General features: G+C 54.7%; 1 protein-coding gene across 1 annotated transcript; it reads right to left on the bottom strand.

Moving 5' to 3' along the window:
- Positions 1-4,480: 4,480 nt before the first annotated feature.
- On the bottom strand, positions 4,481-6,204 carry LOC134053257 (transmembrane ascorbate-dependent reductase CYB561). Its single transcript, XM_062508153.1, has 5 exons — positions 5,997-6,204; positions 5,720-5,818; positions 5,511-5,614; positions 5,276-5,433; positions 4,481-4,679 (listed from the first exon to the last, which is right to left on the bottom strand). The coding sequence occupies exons 1-5, from the start codon at positions 6,196-6,198 to the stop codon at positions 4,481-4,483; spliced, it is 762 nt and encodes a 253-aa protein (XP_062364137.1). The 5' UTR covers positions 6,199-6,204.
- Positions 6,205-15,326: the final 9,122 nt, after the last annotated feature.

Here is a 15,326-nt window from a genome sequence, read left to right as displayed (position 1 = left end):
AGCTCTGTGCTTGGTTTCTCTCCCTGAAAATGGGGTGTGATGGTTTTCTTTCTTCCTCTCATTTTTGAAATAACATGCTCTGTATTGTAAGGAATAACCAGTTTCTCCTCTACATCGCACGTGGCCATAGCTGGGACACATATCCTGGGTCTGGAGCAGCATCAGTCACTTTGCTTAGTGCCTCCCATCCTCCAGCTTTCTGCCTGAGTCAGTGGTTTCCTACCTTGAGTTGCTTCTTTGAAAGGAAAAAGTTACCCAGTTCATCCCTGTCCCCATTTTACCCGGGGTGCTCCTCTGCACTGCCACACCAACAGGGTGGTCCAGGAGCAGTGACAGGAGAACTGGCCATGCTTGGCTTCTGCTACTCACTGCCTTGTGCTCCCAGTCCTGTCCTTCAAAACATCCCCCCACAACACTCCTGTGTGTAACTTTTCAGTTTCTGAAGATTTTCTGAGGGACACAGAAAACAGCTCACGCTTTTAACACAACCACAAAGCTGAAGATGGCTTGAAACACTGCGGCATGCAGGTTTTTCCACGATTCTGTGTGTTACATTTTCCACAGGATTCTTGCACTAAAGGTTTTCCATCTGTTCTCTCTGTAAATGGGTGCACTTTACTGTTTGAATTTGTTACTATGATAAATACTGGATATTTAAGCGTGAGTAGCGTCTTCATTAGAAAAATAGCAAAACAGTTCATGTCTCCTAGTGTATTTTTCAAAAAAAAAAGAGAAAAGAAATAAAATGAAGCAATGAATCATAACATTTATAGCACAAGAACTGACTCCTGTATATAAGCATCAACAGATTGAGTAATTTTTGAATACAAAATTATTTGCAGTGGTTTTAAAGCACTTCCCCAGCAACTCTCTTAGGAATAGTCGAGGCAGGATGGCTGCTGTGGTCACTGGGTGGGTAAGAAGCACATTTCTTCCTGGAAAAGCTCATTCTTGCTCAGTCCCCTATGTCTTCAAAGCCACGATTTGGTCTTTGCATGAGGAAAAGCAGAGGTCATTCTGTGATGTGCTGGCATGGCCCCGTTGTGCTTGGGGGAGCACGAGGTCAGATCTCAGCCTGAGGGCCCTTCATCCTCTACTCTTAGATCTAGGTCTGACCAGCCCAGGCCACACTGTGGGATCACACTCAGTTTCAGACATTGAGCTGTCCTGTACATCTGTGCTATGTGTTTAATTACTTTTTGAGTAATGAAGAAGCAGGACAGTGCTGCCAGCTGGTGCCTTCATGCCCTCCCAGCTGTGGTGGTACCACTGGCAGGCCCTGTTTTCAAGCAAGTGAGATTTACTGAGTAAAGCAGGTTCTTGATGACATTGAAACTCCAGTTTTCATTATTGGGGTGCATTGGGAAAGAAATGCCAAAAGTGATGCTGAAGCTGACCCCTTTCTTTAGCCAGTCTTCCCACCAGGTGTCTCATCTTTACCTGTGGCTGCTCTGAGACCCAGATGTGCCACTGCAGAGCTGGAATCTTCTCTCCCAGTATCAGGTGTGGGATGTCTGCCCCATCCCTCAGTGCGGGTTCATTGGCTCTTCTCCCAGGTCAGGAGGATGCTGTGGTCCCAGGGGAGGGGACACCCACATGGTGGGGGGCTCTGCAGGGTCCCCCCAGCCAGGCTGGCATCAGAGGAGTGGCATCAGAGGGCTCTGGACATAGTCTTGAGTAGCCATCAAAGTACTTGGAAAAGGAGGTTTCTACAAAGACAGATCCTTTGAGATCCATGTCCGAAGAAGGTACAGCCTGAGCTGCCTGTTCCATATCACTGTTTGGGAGGACTGTGATGGCTCCAACAATCTGAGACGTGTGTCTGTCCATCTGTCTGTCTGCTGTGGCAACAGTGCCCAGCTGGGTCTGTCTGAGCACTGAACTTTTTGGTTATTTTTCTTTAACCTGGCTGTGAGGAAAACCGTGTGGCTAGTGTGAACATGTGAGTGTGTGTATGCCAAACACCAGAGTCATGCTGGGATTAGCTCTGGAACCAGGGTGGGTAGGAAACCAGGAGCGATTCGGTCTCCTTTACAAAGGTTGCTGTATATTCAGGGTTCCCCAGGAGAAGTCTAGCTAAAACCGAAGTGCCAGCTCTGCCTTATCTAGAGAACCAAGCATGCCAGCATGCCTGCTCGTCCTCCGCCTTCCTCGCCTGCGGGGGTCCAGAGTGAGCTGCCCTGAGCTCCTTGCTGGTTGTACTTTGCTGTGGTCATGGGAACTCCAGGTAATTCTTCTACTGGGTTATCAGTGGTTATGCAAGGGCTTGGGGAGAGAGCTGCTGTACCTGCTGGGACCTCTGCAAATCAATGCCTTCACCCCATGCCAGCTGCACTGCGCAGGCTGGTGAGGGGTGTGTTGGACACAAAGCACAACAGTTGAAAGTGTATCTGCATTTTTTCAGCTTTGTGTGAATAACTGCTGGATTTTCATTCAATCAAACTCTTTTTTGCTAATACAAACCACTAAGGGCTCAATTCTTTAGCAAGATGCGTTCATGTCGAACTCTTGACTATACAGCTGGATCTCACCACGGCTGGTACAGAGCGACCCAAGAGGTCACAGCGAGCGCGGCCACCATGGGGAAAGCCACCAGACACCCAGCCCACCACGTATCCTTCCTCCTGCTCATTTTCTAGCTGTCACGGTACTGGGGAGTCAGCAGCCACGTCCCATCTGATGGGATGTGGTTGTGACAACAGAGGGCTGCCTTGTCAAAAGACTTAATCCCTTTGGGTGATGCTGTCCAGGGATGGTGGTGGAGAGGCAAGTCAGAGTAGGGATGGGTAGGTGGGAAATCCTCGTGCCCATAGAGCTGGGTCCCCAGCAGGTCTGCCTAGCTGTGCACTACTCTGCCAGCCACAGAGCAGCCCTGTGTGCTACATGAAGTCCATTGTGTTGCTGCACCAACAGCCCAGACACTCGTGTGCACTCTGCCAGTGCTGCCGGGCTCATCCCTGTCCAGCCTATTCTTTGCCATAGTGTTGCATTCAGTGTTCCATCTCCTTTCTGTCTTCACATCTGAGGGGATCTGAGTTGGGTGCAAACACGTCCACTACACCCACCTTGTGCTTTGTAAAACTCCCTGGTTGCCATCCTCTGAGACACTTGCTGGGAAGATCTTTAAGACACTTAAATTTTCCTTTAGCTTTTCTATAATTCTGATGTAAAGGACTTTCTCTCTGTACAGTATATTATCCAATGCATGTTCTGTTCTCTCTGATATATTGAACACCACACAGTTGTGATATTGTGCAGTGGGAAGAGCAGCCCCTGCCAACAGCGGAGGCCTTCGCCTCTCATCTCTAAGGAAAGAAGAAAACATATTTTTTCCTTTGCTGTATTTGCTTGAGCAGAGTTTTCTTGTCTGTACATGTGAGCTGTGAGATAGATGTGAAAAGTTCAAAAGAATGCATTCCCCTCCCCAATGTATACAGATTGTAATCTGTACAATGAAAACTGTATGTATGAAAAAATGTACTTATTTATAAATGGTTAACACTTGGAAATGGTGTCTGGGATGCTGTTTTTCTGGGGTCAGTGAAGGAGTGTTCTGATTCTTCTCGGTGTGCAAATGATGGTGTGAGGTTTGGGTCTCACAATCACTGCATGGCAGTTGAGGACAGCGTCCTGGGAACCACCAGGAGCAGGAGGAGACAGAGGCAGTGCTACTGCTGCCACCAGCAAAAGGCATATAATAATATAGTGGGTAATAATTGTAACTCCCAGTGCATGGCCACATGCTGGAGATGTCCCTGTGGGTCCCTCACTGAGGTCTGCAGTGCTGGACAGGACAGTCCCACCCCTAACACCCACCCACCCTCCCCAGCCCCTCAGGTAGTTCCTCTCCCAGCTGCCTTCGCCATGTGGGAACTCGAGGGTACCCCAAAACTGATATGGGGGACAGAGTCAGGAGGAGGACAGGGTTAGCTGCAAACATTTATTAGTTTGGGAGCATCCACTGAGCAAACACATCATGCGTGGTAAGAAAACACTTCAGACACAAAGCTGCTGAACCTGCACAGGCATAGGGTCACTGAACCCCCAGGGAGCCCGTCCCCCACATGTGGCCATGCTGGAGGGTGAGGGGCTGCCAGTGAGTGGGACATCCCAGTGGCAAACATTCCCTCTGCCCATCAGCACTGGGAACAGCCAGTAGGCTTTGGCCACGTGCAGTGCAGAAATTTCTGTCCCCAGGGCAGGAAGAGCCCGGAGACCCCTCTCCTTCATGCCCCTGCCAGCCCCTGCCCTGCCCACAGCACTGCCATTCCCACAGGGCTGGGTCAGGTTTGGGGGTCACCAGGGGCTGGGCAGGGCAGAGCCCAGGAGGATTAAGGCCAAAGCGAGTGTGAGTCCAGCAGGTAGCATTGCACCAAGCATGTCCTTCTCCAGCTGTCCTCGCTCTGGGCCAGGGACAAGGTGCACAGGAACACTTCAGACATCACAAGGAGCTCATGCTGGAGACCAGCAGCTGTTGATGTCACTGGCTCCCACCATCAGGGCTCTCTCCCTCTGTCAGGGTCTTGAAGTCCATGGACAGGGCCAGCTCCTCTGCCAGCGGTGGGCGCTTCCACTCCTCCCGTGTCAACATGTATCCCACCACCAGCCCAAAGGTCACCAGCAGCACGCCCAGGGTGTTGGCCAGGATGCCCTCAGGCACAAAGTGGCTGTAGGAATCACTGCGGGGATGGAGAGGGATGCTCAAGCCTTAAGGGATGGGTGGCCTGACCCTATCCTGGCTGGGACCCTTTCCTCATCTTCATCTTCATCCTTCAGGCACACCCCATGGGAAAGGTCCCTTTCCCCAAATCAGAGCAAGAGAGGAGTGTTGGTGTTTTTTCACTTCTGGGAGAGACACTTGGTGACAGCAGATGAAACTGGTGGCACAGTCCTGTGCTGGGGCTATAGGCAGCCCAGTACCCTCCCTGCTAGAGGGAAGTGGCTCCTGGAGTGCCCCATAGCCCTGACAGCACAGTGTGCAGCTGGGGTCATCACTGTGTCCCCTGCAAGAGCAGAGGCTTCAAGGACATGAGTGTCCTGAGTGATTCTGCAAACACCTGGATGCAGGGAAGTGGCACTGGGCATTTTATCCACATCCCCAAAGAAAGGTGTTGTAGGATCCCTTGTTAAACATCATCTGGTGACTCAGCAGCAGCAGAAATAAAGGCCTCGAGGGGAGATTTAAGAACCACAGAGCAGGGCTTGAGCAGGGACAGGGGCATCACTCTGCTGGAGATCTGGGGGGCCACTCCCTCACCCCAGCTCAGTCACCCACCTGATTTTGAAGAGAAGCATCTCAGTAATGCCCAACAAGCAGGAGGTGATGGAGAGAATGAAGATGGTGATGCCAAAGAAGATGTGCTGGGGCTTGTACCACCCTCTCAGCGAGAAGGAGGCACTGGGGAACAGAAAGAAACCACAGCCCAGGAACCACTGTGGGGACATGAGGATGTCACAGGTGCTGCAGATCCCCTTCCCTCTCAGGGGGTCAGGGGCTTCCCACCCCTCACCTGCAGGAGGTAGAGCACGAAGGTGGCCATCCCACACCAGGAGTGCAGGCTGTACATGTCAGGGATGCCCTTAGTCCGGTGTGACTCGAAGACAGCAATGATGCCTGCAGAGAAGAGCCCATCACCACCAGGGCGACATCCCACCTATCCCATCCCATCCCATCCCACCCATGCCATCCCATCCCACCCTGTCCTGTCCCAGCACGCACCCACGAGGGCGATGACCAGCGCCAGCCCATGGAGCAGTGCGTGCAGTGCCTTGGTGGAGCGCTTGGCTTCATGCCTGAACACCCGGTACACCAGGAGAGCTGCACAGAGAGGGTACCTGAGCATCCACAGGGACCACCCAGCATCGTCCGGAGATGCTGGTGCACATTCCCCGTGTCTTTTGTCAGCACTTTGTCCCCGACATTCCCTGCCCGAGCACAGCTCCAGGCTTTGGAGGCTGCGGCTGGGACAGGGTTCGTGTCCCACCGTCCTGCTCACCGTCACCTTGGAGGAACACCATACCCAGCACCATGCAGAGGGGGTGCGCGTTGAACTGCAGGGGGCTGTGCCAGGCCACGCCGCCCCGGTAGCGGCCCAGCCAGGCACCTGCGGTGGCCAGGAGCGTCAGGCCCAGCAGCTGCGACACGGCCACGTACCCCGAGAGCCCGCTGGGGCCGGGGGGCGGCGGGGCTCCGTCCATGGCAGCCTACAGGGACAGAGAGCGGGGGGCAGAGAAGCCACAGGCGACGGCGGGTCCCGGCTGGCCGGAGCCGGGGTCAGGTCCTGCTCCGAGCAGCGTCCGGCCCCTCGGCCCCACCCTCACCTGCCGCGGAGCCGAGCGCTTCCTGCTCTCGCCGCGCCGCCCACACCTGCAGGCGGCTCCCGGCGGCCACGACACACCCGTCCCCGAGCTCCTGCACCCTGCCTGCTCCTGGGCTCCTGTCCAACCTTCCTGGCCCTGCTTGCCTGCTCCTGTCCTTCCCAACCTTCCCGCCCCTGCCACCCTGCTCCTTTTTCCCAAGTCTCCTGCCGCTGCCTATGCCCTGCCTGCCCCATTCCTCCTGCCCCAGCCCTCCTGCAACAGCCATCCCTCCATCCATACTCCTCCATCCTTGTCCTTCCGTGCCTGTCCCTGCCTCCAGCCTTTTCATCCCCGTCCCTCTAACGCTCTCCCTCGATCCACATCCCTCCCATTCCATGCCCATTCCTTCACCCCATCCCCAGCCCACCCACAGACCCCCACAACAACCCCCAAACCCTGAGAGGAAGGCAGGCAAGGGGGGGGGTCCCTCCATGATAAAAACAATGGCCCTTGGGGACGTGGGGCTGAGTGAACATCGGTGCTCGTGGGGGGAAAAGCATGTAGTGTCACCCAACCACAGCTACGCCAGAGACCCTTCCCATGGCCCCCACAACTCACCTGCACTGTGCTTTGTGCTGGGTTATCCCTCAATGGATCAGAGCCACCTCCACCACTGCCACAGACACCTCTCCTCTTCCCTGTCACCTAAAGCCAGCAGGTCCTAGTCCCCAGGTCCAATGTCCCTCCTGTGCCCTGGCTCCTCTGCTCTGCCTCAGGGGAGGAGCCCCCTGCCAGCTGTGGCAGACGGACCCACGGTGCTGCCAGGACTGGGGGAGCATGGAGAGGGGAATGCATTAAGACCACGCACACACTTTATTCCCAGCCACCTTTATTGGATCAGCCAGATAAATGGGTTAAGGGAATTGGTTTATCCCATTAAGTTGCACTGCAAAGGCTGCCTGTGTCCAGCCTCACTGCCTGAGGCCATGGGGTGTTCTGTGGGACAGACAGGGGGACCAGGCTGGGGGGGACAGTGAGAGGCACCGGCTCCCCCCATATCACAGCAGCCTCCCCCAAACTCTCATCATGCCGAGGGGCTGCTGGCACACCGGGGGGTTGTAGCCATGGCCTGCCCCCCACCAGCTGCAAACATCTGTCACTGCTGGCACTCACACAGGGCAAACACAGCCCCCAACAGCACTGAGGATGGAGGGACAGGGAACGAACACCCCCAGCCACAGGGCCTGGCAGTGGGACACAGAGAGTTCCTACTGGGAGTGAGATCTGAGTTGCCCATTAGCCACCACTAAGTGCTGGGAAAACTGGAGGTGGTTGGACCCCTTCACCAGGACATTGCTGTTCCCCTCCCAGATTCTGTCCCTCCTGCATCCCCAAGTACCTCCCCGGTTCCCCCTCCCCAAGGCAAATCCAGCTCCTTGCTTTTGGTGGGGGGTTTTCTCTGGTTAATCTGGGCCCCCCAAGTGCCATGGGCAGGGGGATGCCCTACGCACATTCCACAGCCCACCCCTCACTGTGGCCTCTGCCTGGGACTGTCCAAACTGCCAGGGGGGGTCTCTGGGACTGCCTCTGCTCTCGAGGGGTCCATGGGCTCATGCAGGGGAGGGGATTGTCTCCAGTTCTAGCTGAGGAAGGTCTGAGTGACATACTGGGGGGGTTGGAGGCAGGCAGACATCCATGCAGCTCCCCCGTGTCCCCTAGCCCTACCTGTGCGTGCCGGGTGGTGCTGCCGGTGCCAGGCCCAGCGGTGACAGCGTCTGAGCGGGGACAGGGCCACCGCGTTGGCACGGCAACGGAGCGATGACAAAGCGAGGGGGAGCTGCACCCCCGGCATCACTGCAGAGGGAGAGCCAGGAGCCGAGGCACGAAGTGAGAGGGGTAATCACGGCCAAGGGGGTCTGTGTGTTCTGGGGACAGTCCCCAGGGCGGTGAGTCACTAACAGTGTGTGACACACCCAGCCCCGAGCTGTGCCAGGCACCCACCTGAGCCCCTGCACCTGTGTCACCCCAGCCCCAAATAGGCCGGGATGCACCAGGCCCTATGAGCTCAGCCCAAGGACTGTCCCCTGCACGGGGGCTTTGTCACCATTCAATCTGTGTGTGGGCCTTGCATGGGCCTGGCTCGTCCCCGTGCCCAGCAGCAGCACTGGAGCGACATCCCGGGAGCCGGCAGCCCTTGGCTGGGCTGTGGATCAGGGAGTGGCAGAGGGGTGACATGAACCCCCAGCTGCCCCACCGCAAGCCCTTCCAGCACCGCCTGGCACGTCCTGCACTCCCCACGGGAAATCCCTGGGGGAGAAAAAGGATGGACACAGGGTATGAGGGGAAATAAGGCGAACTGGGGGCATAGGAGGGGTGTCCCCCCCTCAGCTCCTCCTGGCCGAGTGCGGGCAGAGTCCCCGTGGGTGCAGAGCACCCACAGCCCTGCCGTGTCCGTGTCCCTGTGTCCGTGTCCCTGTGTTCGTGTCCCTGTGTCTGTCCCCGTGTCTGTCCCTGTGTACGTCACCACTAGATGTCACCAGGAGCCCGCGGCTCTCAGCGCCCTGGGGGGGAGAGACCGCCCCGAGGATCTGGAGCATCCTCGACCCTGGATCACCCCTAGGGGACAGAGACCAGGCACGGACCAGGTAGGAACGGCAGACAGCCTCAAGGCTGGGCCGCCGGAGGGACCCGAGGCACCCCCAGAGCCAGAGCACCCTTGGGAACCAGAGCACCCTTACTGTGGCGGGGCTTGCAGCACCCTCTGGTCCCCTGGACCACCCACGGGAGCTTGGAGCGGCTGCTGGGATCTGGGGTCCCGTGGTGCAGCAGGTCAGGGGGTGACAGCCTCTACTGGGGTGCGGGGCTGCTCCTCCAGCCCTTCCCTCGGGCACTCGGCTCTGCTCTCACCCGCACAAAAGCCCCAAGTAAAGGCATCTGGAGTCGCAGCAGAGACCCCCAGCAACACCCCCATTCCCTTCCACCCCCCCAGCAGAGACTTGTGCTTTGGGGCACAAACCCCAGCACGGCCCCCATGGTATGGTTCAGCAGAACTGAAACCCCAGTGCAGCCCTAGAGCCTGATGGAAAGCACAGCAAAAGCAAAGTCCGAGCCCTGCTGCACCCGGGGTAGTCCCAGAGCCACCACCCCGAGCAGAGGGAGGTGAGATATGGCATGAGAGACAAGATACGAGATATGAGATACGAGGTACGAGGTACGGGGCACGGCACAGCACGGCACAGCACGGCACTGCCAGAGATTCACCTTCACCACCCAGCTGTGCTGGGCCTTTATCACCGCTTGGAAAATGGTTTACCACAGTCATCTGCTGAAGCCATAAAAGCCACCATAAACTGAAAACCTTCAGCCATGGGGCTGTGCCATGGCTGGGGGACTGGGCAGAGCAGGGGGAGGACACCCCACACTGCAGCCCAGCTGAGGCCCCTGGAAAATCCGCACAGGGGATGAGATTTGTGGATTCATCCTTTAGGATACTTGGCTAGACATAGAGCTTTGCTCTGATGAGAGCAGCACTGTGTAACCCAGTACCAAACAGGTTTAGACATGTTTATAAACATGTGTCCAGCTGAACTACCTCAACTTCCAGGAGACAAGGAAAGAGAACCGCCCTTAAACTTTCAGGATTAAATGGAGGTGGATCTTGTCCTATCCATACAGCAGCAGCAGTGTTTGCTGGGGGGGCACGGTGGCAACTAATCCAGGGACAAACGAGCCACTGCTCTGCCGAGTTCCTCTTACCAGGAAGCAGCAGCCATTTGTAACGAGCTCTTTAATTAAAGGCATTGCCAGGGGCATAATGGCTTTATTAAATCTGCCTGAGCTTTCCCGGAGCAGGAAGTAATGAAATCCTCCCAGCACTGCTGAGATGGGATGTGTCAGTCAGGGACCAGAACCTGTACTGGCTGTCCTGGCATGGACCTGCAGGTTGAGGGGATGCCTGCAGCTTCTTGGGCTGCTCAGGACTGCCCAAAGGCTCTCAGGGATGCTCAAAGCTTCTCAGGGCTGCTGAGGAATGTTCAGGGCTGTTCAAGGCTGCTCAGGGATGCTTAGAGGTGTTCAAAGATGCTTAGGTGTGCTTGGGACTGCCACAGCTTCCTTCAGATCACTGAGTTGAAGTGGTTCTGGAGATGCTGCTTCAGCTTCTCAGCTATTGGTTGAGCCTGGAACCCATTCCAGGTATGTCCTGGGCTCTCAAGAATGCAGGGATCAATAAGAGCATCATCAACTGATAATTAATGGAAAAACCAGCAGTTCTTGAACTCACTCAACTGTGCCTCTCACCTTGGCATGGGCATCTTCCCTCTCTACACCACAGATTATTAAATTACCATTTTGCTGATCTAACTTCTTCTGGTTAGTTTCTTTCTTCTCCTTCCTAAATCATTTCTTTATTGCTAAGAAATGGTAATTTGCAAGATGCCTCCCCAGAGGATTGCGGTTCAAGAGCTTGGCTGCTTCGGAGGAGCTGAGGTGCTGCCTGAAACAACCTCAGCTGCTCCATGTGAAACCCCAAACCCGGGGCTAAATTAACCATTTTTCACTAAACATAAGAGAGAAAATAATAGTCGTGTTGGAAGGTTCAGTGGCTGCCAAAAGGGTGGCTGAGGGGGAGGGGGGGGCGGTTTGGGATTAAGCACTGGGTCACATCAAAAGGGTTAATCTCCGGTTCCCTGGCATGTTGTGAGGGCTGAAAAACAGGTAATTCCCAGTGGGACAGAGCTTCCTCAAGAACCGGGATGTTTCCCAGGCTGCAAATCAGCTGAAAAAGACTCTGGTTCTCCTCCTGGCAGCAATTAAGCCAGCCTGTCCTCCTCCTCAGCAGGAACACAGCTTTGCTGCGTTGGCCGGGGATGCAGTCAGCCCAGCACAGCCCCTCTGACACTTCATCTCCTCCAGAGGAGGCTGAAGTCGCCTTCGTGGCAATTTTTTAATAGCAGCTTGGGTAAACAGTGGTGATAACCCGTGCCAGCCTCCCAGAGGATGATTAATGCTCCTGGAACAGTCACGCTTGCCTCAGGGCAGGGATTGTTTTCATTTATTAAAGGGAGAAGGGGGGAAATAATGGACTTTGCCGTGTTTTATTGGGTTGATGGGTGCAAAAGGAACACATTGGCCTCTTTGCTCACCCTGTATCATGCCCAGCTCTGGCTGAGTGGCAAAGATGGGGGATGGAATGATGAGGGATGAATGATGAAGGACAAAGAATGAAGGATGAGAGATGAAAGATGAGAAATTAAGGTGGAGGGAGGAGGGACGAAGCAGGACAGATGAAGGATGAAGGACAAAGAACTAGCAATGATTTCTGGTCAGGTTTTTACTTCTTGCCCTGTGATGTTCCTGACTGTGTGCCTGGCCCTGTGCACTTATCGTGCACTGTGGCTGGGGGCTCCCCAGGGGGTGGGCTATTGGAGTCTTACATTTGCTTAGGACCCTTCCAAAACACGGGAATCATCTTGGAGCCCTGAGCCCACCAGTGCCTTCAGCACTGCACAGTGAGGGCCATGCAGTGTCACAGCACATCCTCAGGACTCTCTTTGCAATGCACATCCCTGGGCTGCTGGCACTGGACCCAGCCTGGGAATGAGGCTGAGGAGATCTGATGGTGAAAACCACACGTTCATGCCCTTCCCACTCACTTCCAGCCCCACCAAGCCTCCAAGCTGGTCACACCTGGTCTCTCTCAGGCTGCCCTGTGCAGCCAGCCCACATCACAGGCATCGCCACATCTGAACCAGGTCCATGGGACAAGAAACCCTTGTCCTGTAATAAATCCTTGCCTAGGGCAGGTATGTGCTAGAAAGAGTTTTTTGGGGGTGGGGTGGAAACTGTGATGATAAGGAGCTTTCTGCTGCATTCCACTGAGTGTGCACTTCGAGTGACAGAGCAGCACTTGCTGTCATGGGGCCAGTGTGAGCTTCCCCACAGCCCATTGCCCCCCATCCCCACTCAGAGGGGACACACCAGGCTTTCAACACTCCTTAAATCCAGGGAAAAGCTGGGAAAAACCTCACAGTGTTGCCAAAACTGCTCAGCAGAGACCTTTTGTAATCACACACCAGAAGCAAGGACTTCTGTGTCCCTCTCGCCATTACAGTCCCCAAATCCAGGTTACATCGAGGGGCTCCACCAGCCTCAGCACTCACTGATGGAAATTATTTTAGCAATCAGAGGTCTGAAATAAATGGTAAAGGGCATGATTGCTTAGGGTGTTTTTAAAAATTTTTGGAAGGATGAGGAAAAAACCTGTTTGTTTAGATGAAAAATTTGGACAGGAGGGGTGTTGTTTCCCCTCTCCCTCACAACAGCATCACCACAGCCGGGAAAGCACCTTAGCAAATTATACACTATGATAATTTATTGAATTCATCACTAAATAAAGCAGCCACCTTTAAACTCAAGGTCTGGAGAGTGAGGAAAAATTCTCAATGCAGTGGTTTGTACCAATAGGTGCAGGAGTCATGCCCATGAAACCACAGCCACCAGGAAAAGTGACACACAAGGCTGCATTCTGGACTGAAAAAAGCTCTTTTTGGGTTTACATAAGGAAGGAATGATTTCTCTGCAAAAGCAAATCCTTTCTCTCACCTCCACAAGTTCCTTGGCTCTTTAGAGAGATAGGTCAGACTGAAGTCATGAAGCAACCTTGAACCCTTTGAGAAATGGTGGGATGGAGAAGCCAAAAATACGGTTTATAATAAAAGAGGGGGAAAATAAGCTTGAACATCCCCAGACAGAGGCCTTAGAGCTGGGATATACTCACATAAATCATCAAATCTTTCCAGCCAGCACCAGGGACATCCCCAAATTCCTGCTCCTTTGCTCCAGCACACCTGCTCACCGTCTCCCATCACACCAACGTCAGGGACACCTTGCAGCTCCCCTGAGAAACATTTACTATCAAAACCCCTTATTTCTTTCTTTTGGGAATTCTGGGGCTGCACCAGCGAGTGCCCCTTCCAGCACTGCTGACTTTGGGCAGGAAGATTTTGAAGGTCTGGCAAGCCCAGGAACTGACCCGAAATGCTGCAAGTGATGCTCCCTCCTGCGTGCGGCGGCGCCGCGGTGTCACCGCACACGTGTCCGCTCACACGTGCCCCAGGGAGGGGGGGACAAAGTCTCCACGGAGTGATGATGGCGATGCAAAGCGATGGGAAGTATCCTCTGGCCCAGGAGAGCTGCCGAGGACATCTCGTCTCGCCCGGCGTCCCCCAGCCCACGTCCCCGCGAGCAGCTCCGCATCCGTCTCCGTGGCAACCAGCGCTTTTCACCTTCCGCAGCATCTGCTGCCCCTCTGGTGTGCGGTGCTGGCAGCGCCGGGCATCCTGCAGGCTGGGAGCGGACGGATGTCCATCACCCACCCCAACAACCCTGACAGGGGCGGGGAGAGCAGGGACTGGTCCTACTGCTCCACAGAATCCCCACAGATCACTTCGGACCCATCCCTGCTGGGTGCTGGAGCACAGAATGGATTTGGGGCAGCACAGAGGTAGCAACGAGCATCTGACAGCTAGGAGGCATCTCACCTGCCTTCCTGGACCAACAGCCACATTACCTGCCAGTGCTCTCCTTCATGTGGGATGAAGTTTTATAAGATAGGGTGACACAGAGCCGTGGGCATCCTTGGAGATGCAGCCTCTGAGAGGAACTTCTTCACCTGTACAAAGTCCAGCAGCAGCAGCAGCCCCTCTTGCATCAACCTTGGAAGGTGCTCTTGTGTAGAAGGATGGAGCACTATCCTTCTCCTGCAGGATCATCCATTGGACACATCAGCCTTGGAAAAGACCTCCTGTGCTGGGATTTCTGGATACCCAGAAATTTCTGGATACCCAGATTTTCTGGATATTGCACAGACTGTTTCAGCCTCACTGCTCTCCTGAAACTCCCACTGGTGCCAGAGGCTGCACCACGACCCAGACCTGAGAAAACTCTCGCTGGCACAGCCGAGAACAGAGGCTGAAGGAGGGCAGGAAATCTCCCCTCACTGACTTGGTCTCCAGCCAAATTGGACACAAACCAACCATTTTTTTCCAACTTCCCAGTAAACTGGACTTTCCAGAGAACTGTGGCTGGTGGGGAAAGGGGTCAGCAAGGGAGGCTAGAGGCAGATGCTGACTTTGCCTCCAGCTCTATGATGTCCAGGCTTGCAGGTGGTGCTGGTGCACTACTCCTATGGGGACTCCCCCATGGGCTTGGGGATGAAGAATTTTCATGTGCCCACATCGGCCTGTGCAGGTGGAAGGTGCTAGAACAGGATGTGAAGGTGGGATTTTTGGAGTGAGGGTTAACAGACATCAGAGGATTGCAGTCTTCTAAGTCCTTTTTTACTTTTACCTTTTTTTTTTTTTTTTTAAACAGCTGTGCACACCCCATAGGGTCCCCAGTGAAGACAGGAGGACTTGCCCTTTTTTGAGTGGCCACACTGTCCCCATGGAGTCACCCCACCGACTCACTCCAAGGGGCCATGATGGTGTCCAGCTGCTCTGCAGCTCCCAGCAGGGACAAAAGGTCAAGGTCAAGGGATTTCCCTCTGTTACCCCCCCCCCCCCCCCACCCCCCCAAAAAAAACCCTCTCTCTTGGCAGGTGTTCACTGTGTGCCTATGGGGTGATTGCTCCAACACTCCAACAAGGAGTAATGAGGTCAGCCCAGGCACCATCCCAGGGCTGAGGCCAGACCCTGGGGAAAAGGGATTTAGTTGATTAAATACAAAACAAAACAAAACAAAACAAAAGGAACTATCGAGCCCACCAACATGGGGCTGGTTTTCATTTTGAAGGAACTTTTTGTTATTCGTTTGTCATCAGCCTAATTCCTCCAAGTCCAAAACACTTGGTGTGATGTGATGTGATTTCCTTCACAGCCAGGAGAAGCGCTCTGTTTCTTTGAAAGATGAGGTTATGCCGGGAAGGGGGTCACTTTGGCAGGAAGCAGCGTGAGACAGACCTTGGCTGTGTCCCACAACAGCAGTTTCCCTGCTGGGCTCGCCCCTGTGGCCCACCGCCTTTGCCC

This window comes from Cinclus cinclus, chromosome 24 (genome assembly GCF_963662255.1).
Source record: "Cinclus cinclus chromosome 24, bCinCin1.1, whole genome shotgun sequence".
Classification (NCBI taxonomy): Eukaryota; Metazoa; Chordata; class Aves; order Passeriformes; family Cinclidae; genus Cinclus; species Cinclus cinclus.
Note: the sequence above shows the minus strand (reverse complement) of the source record. Positions and strands in the feature narration are given on the sequence as shown.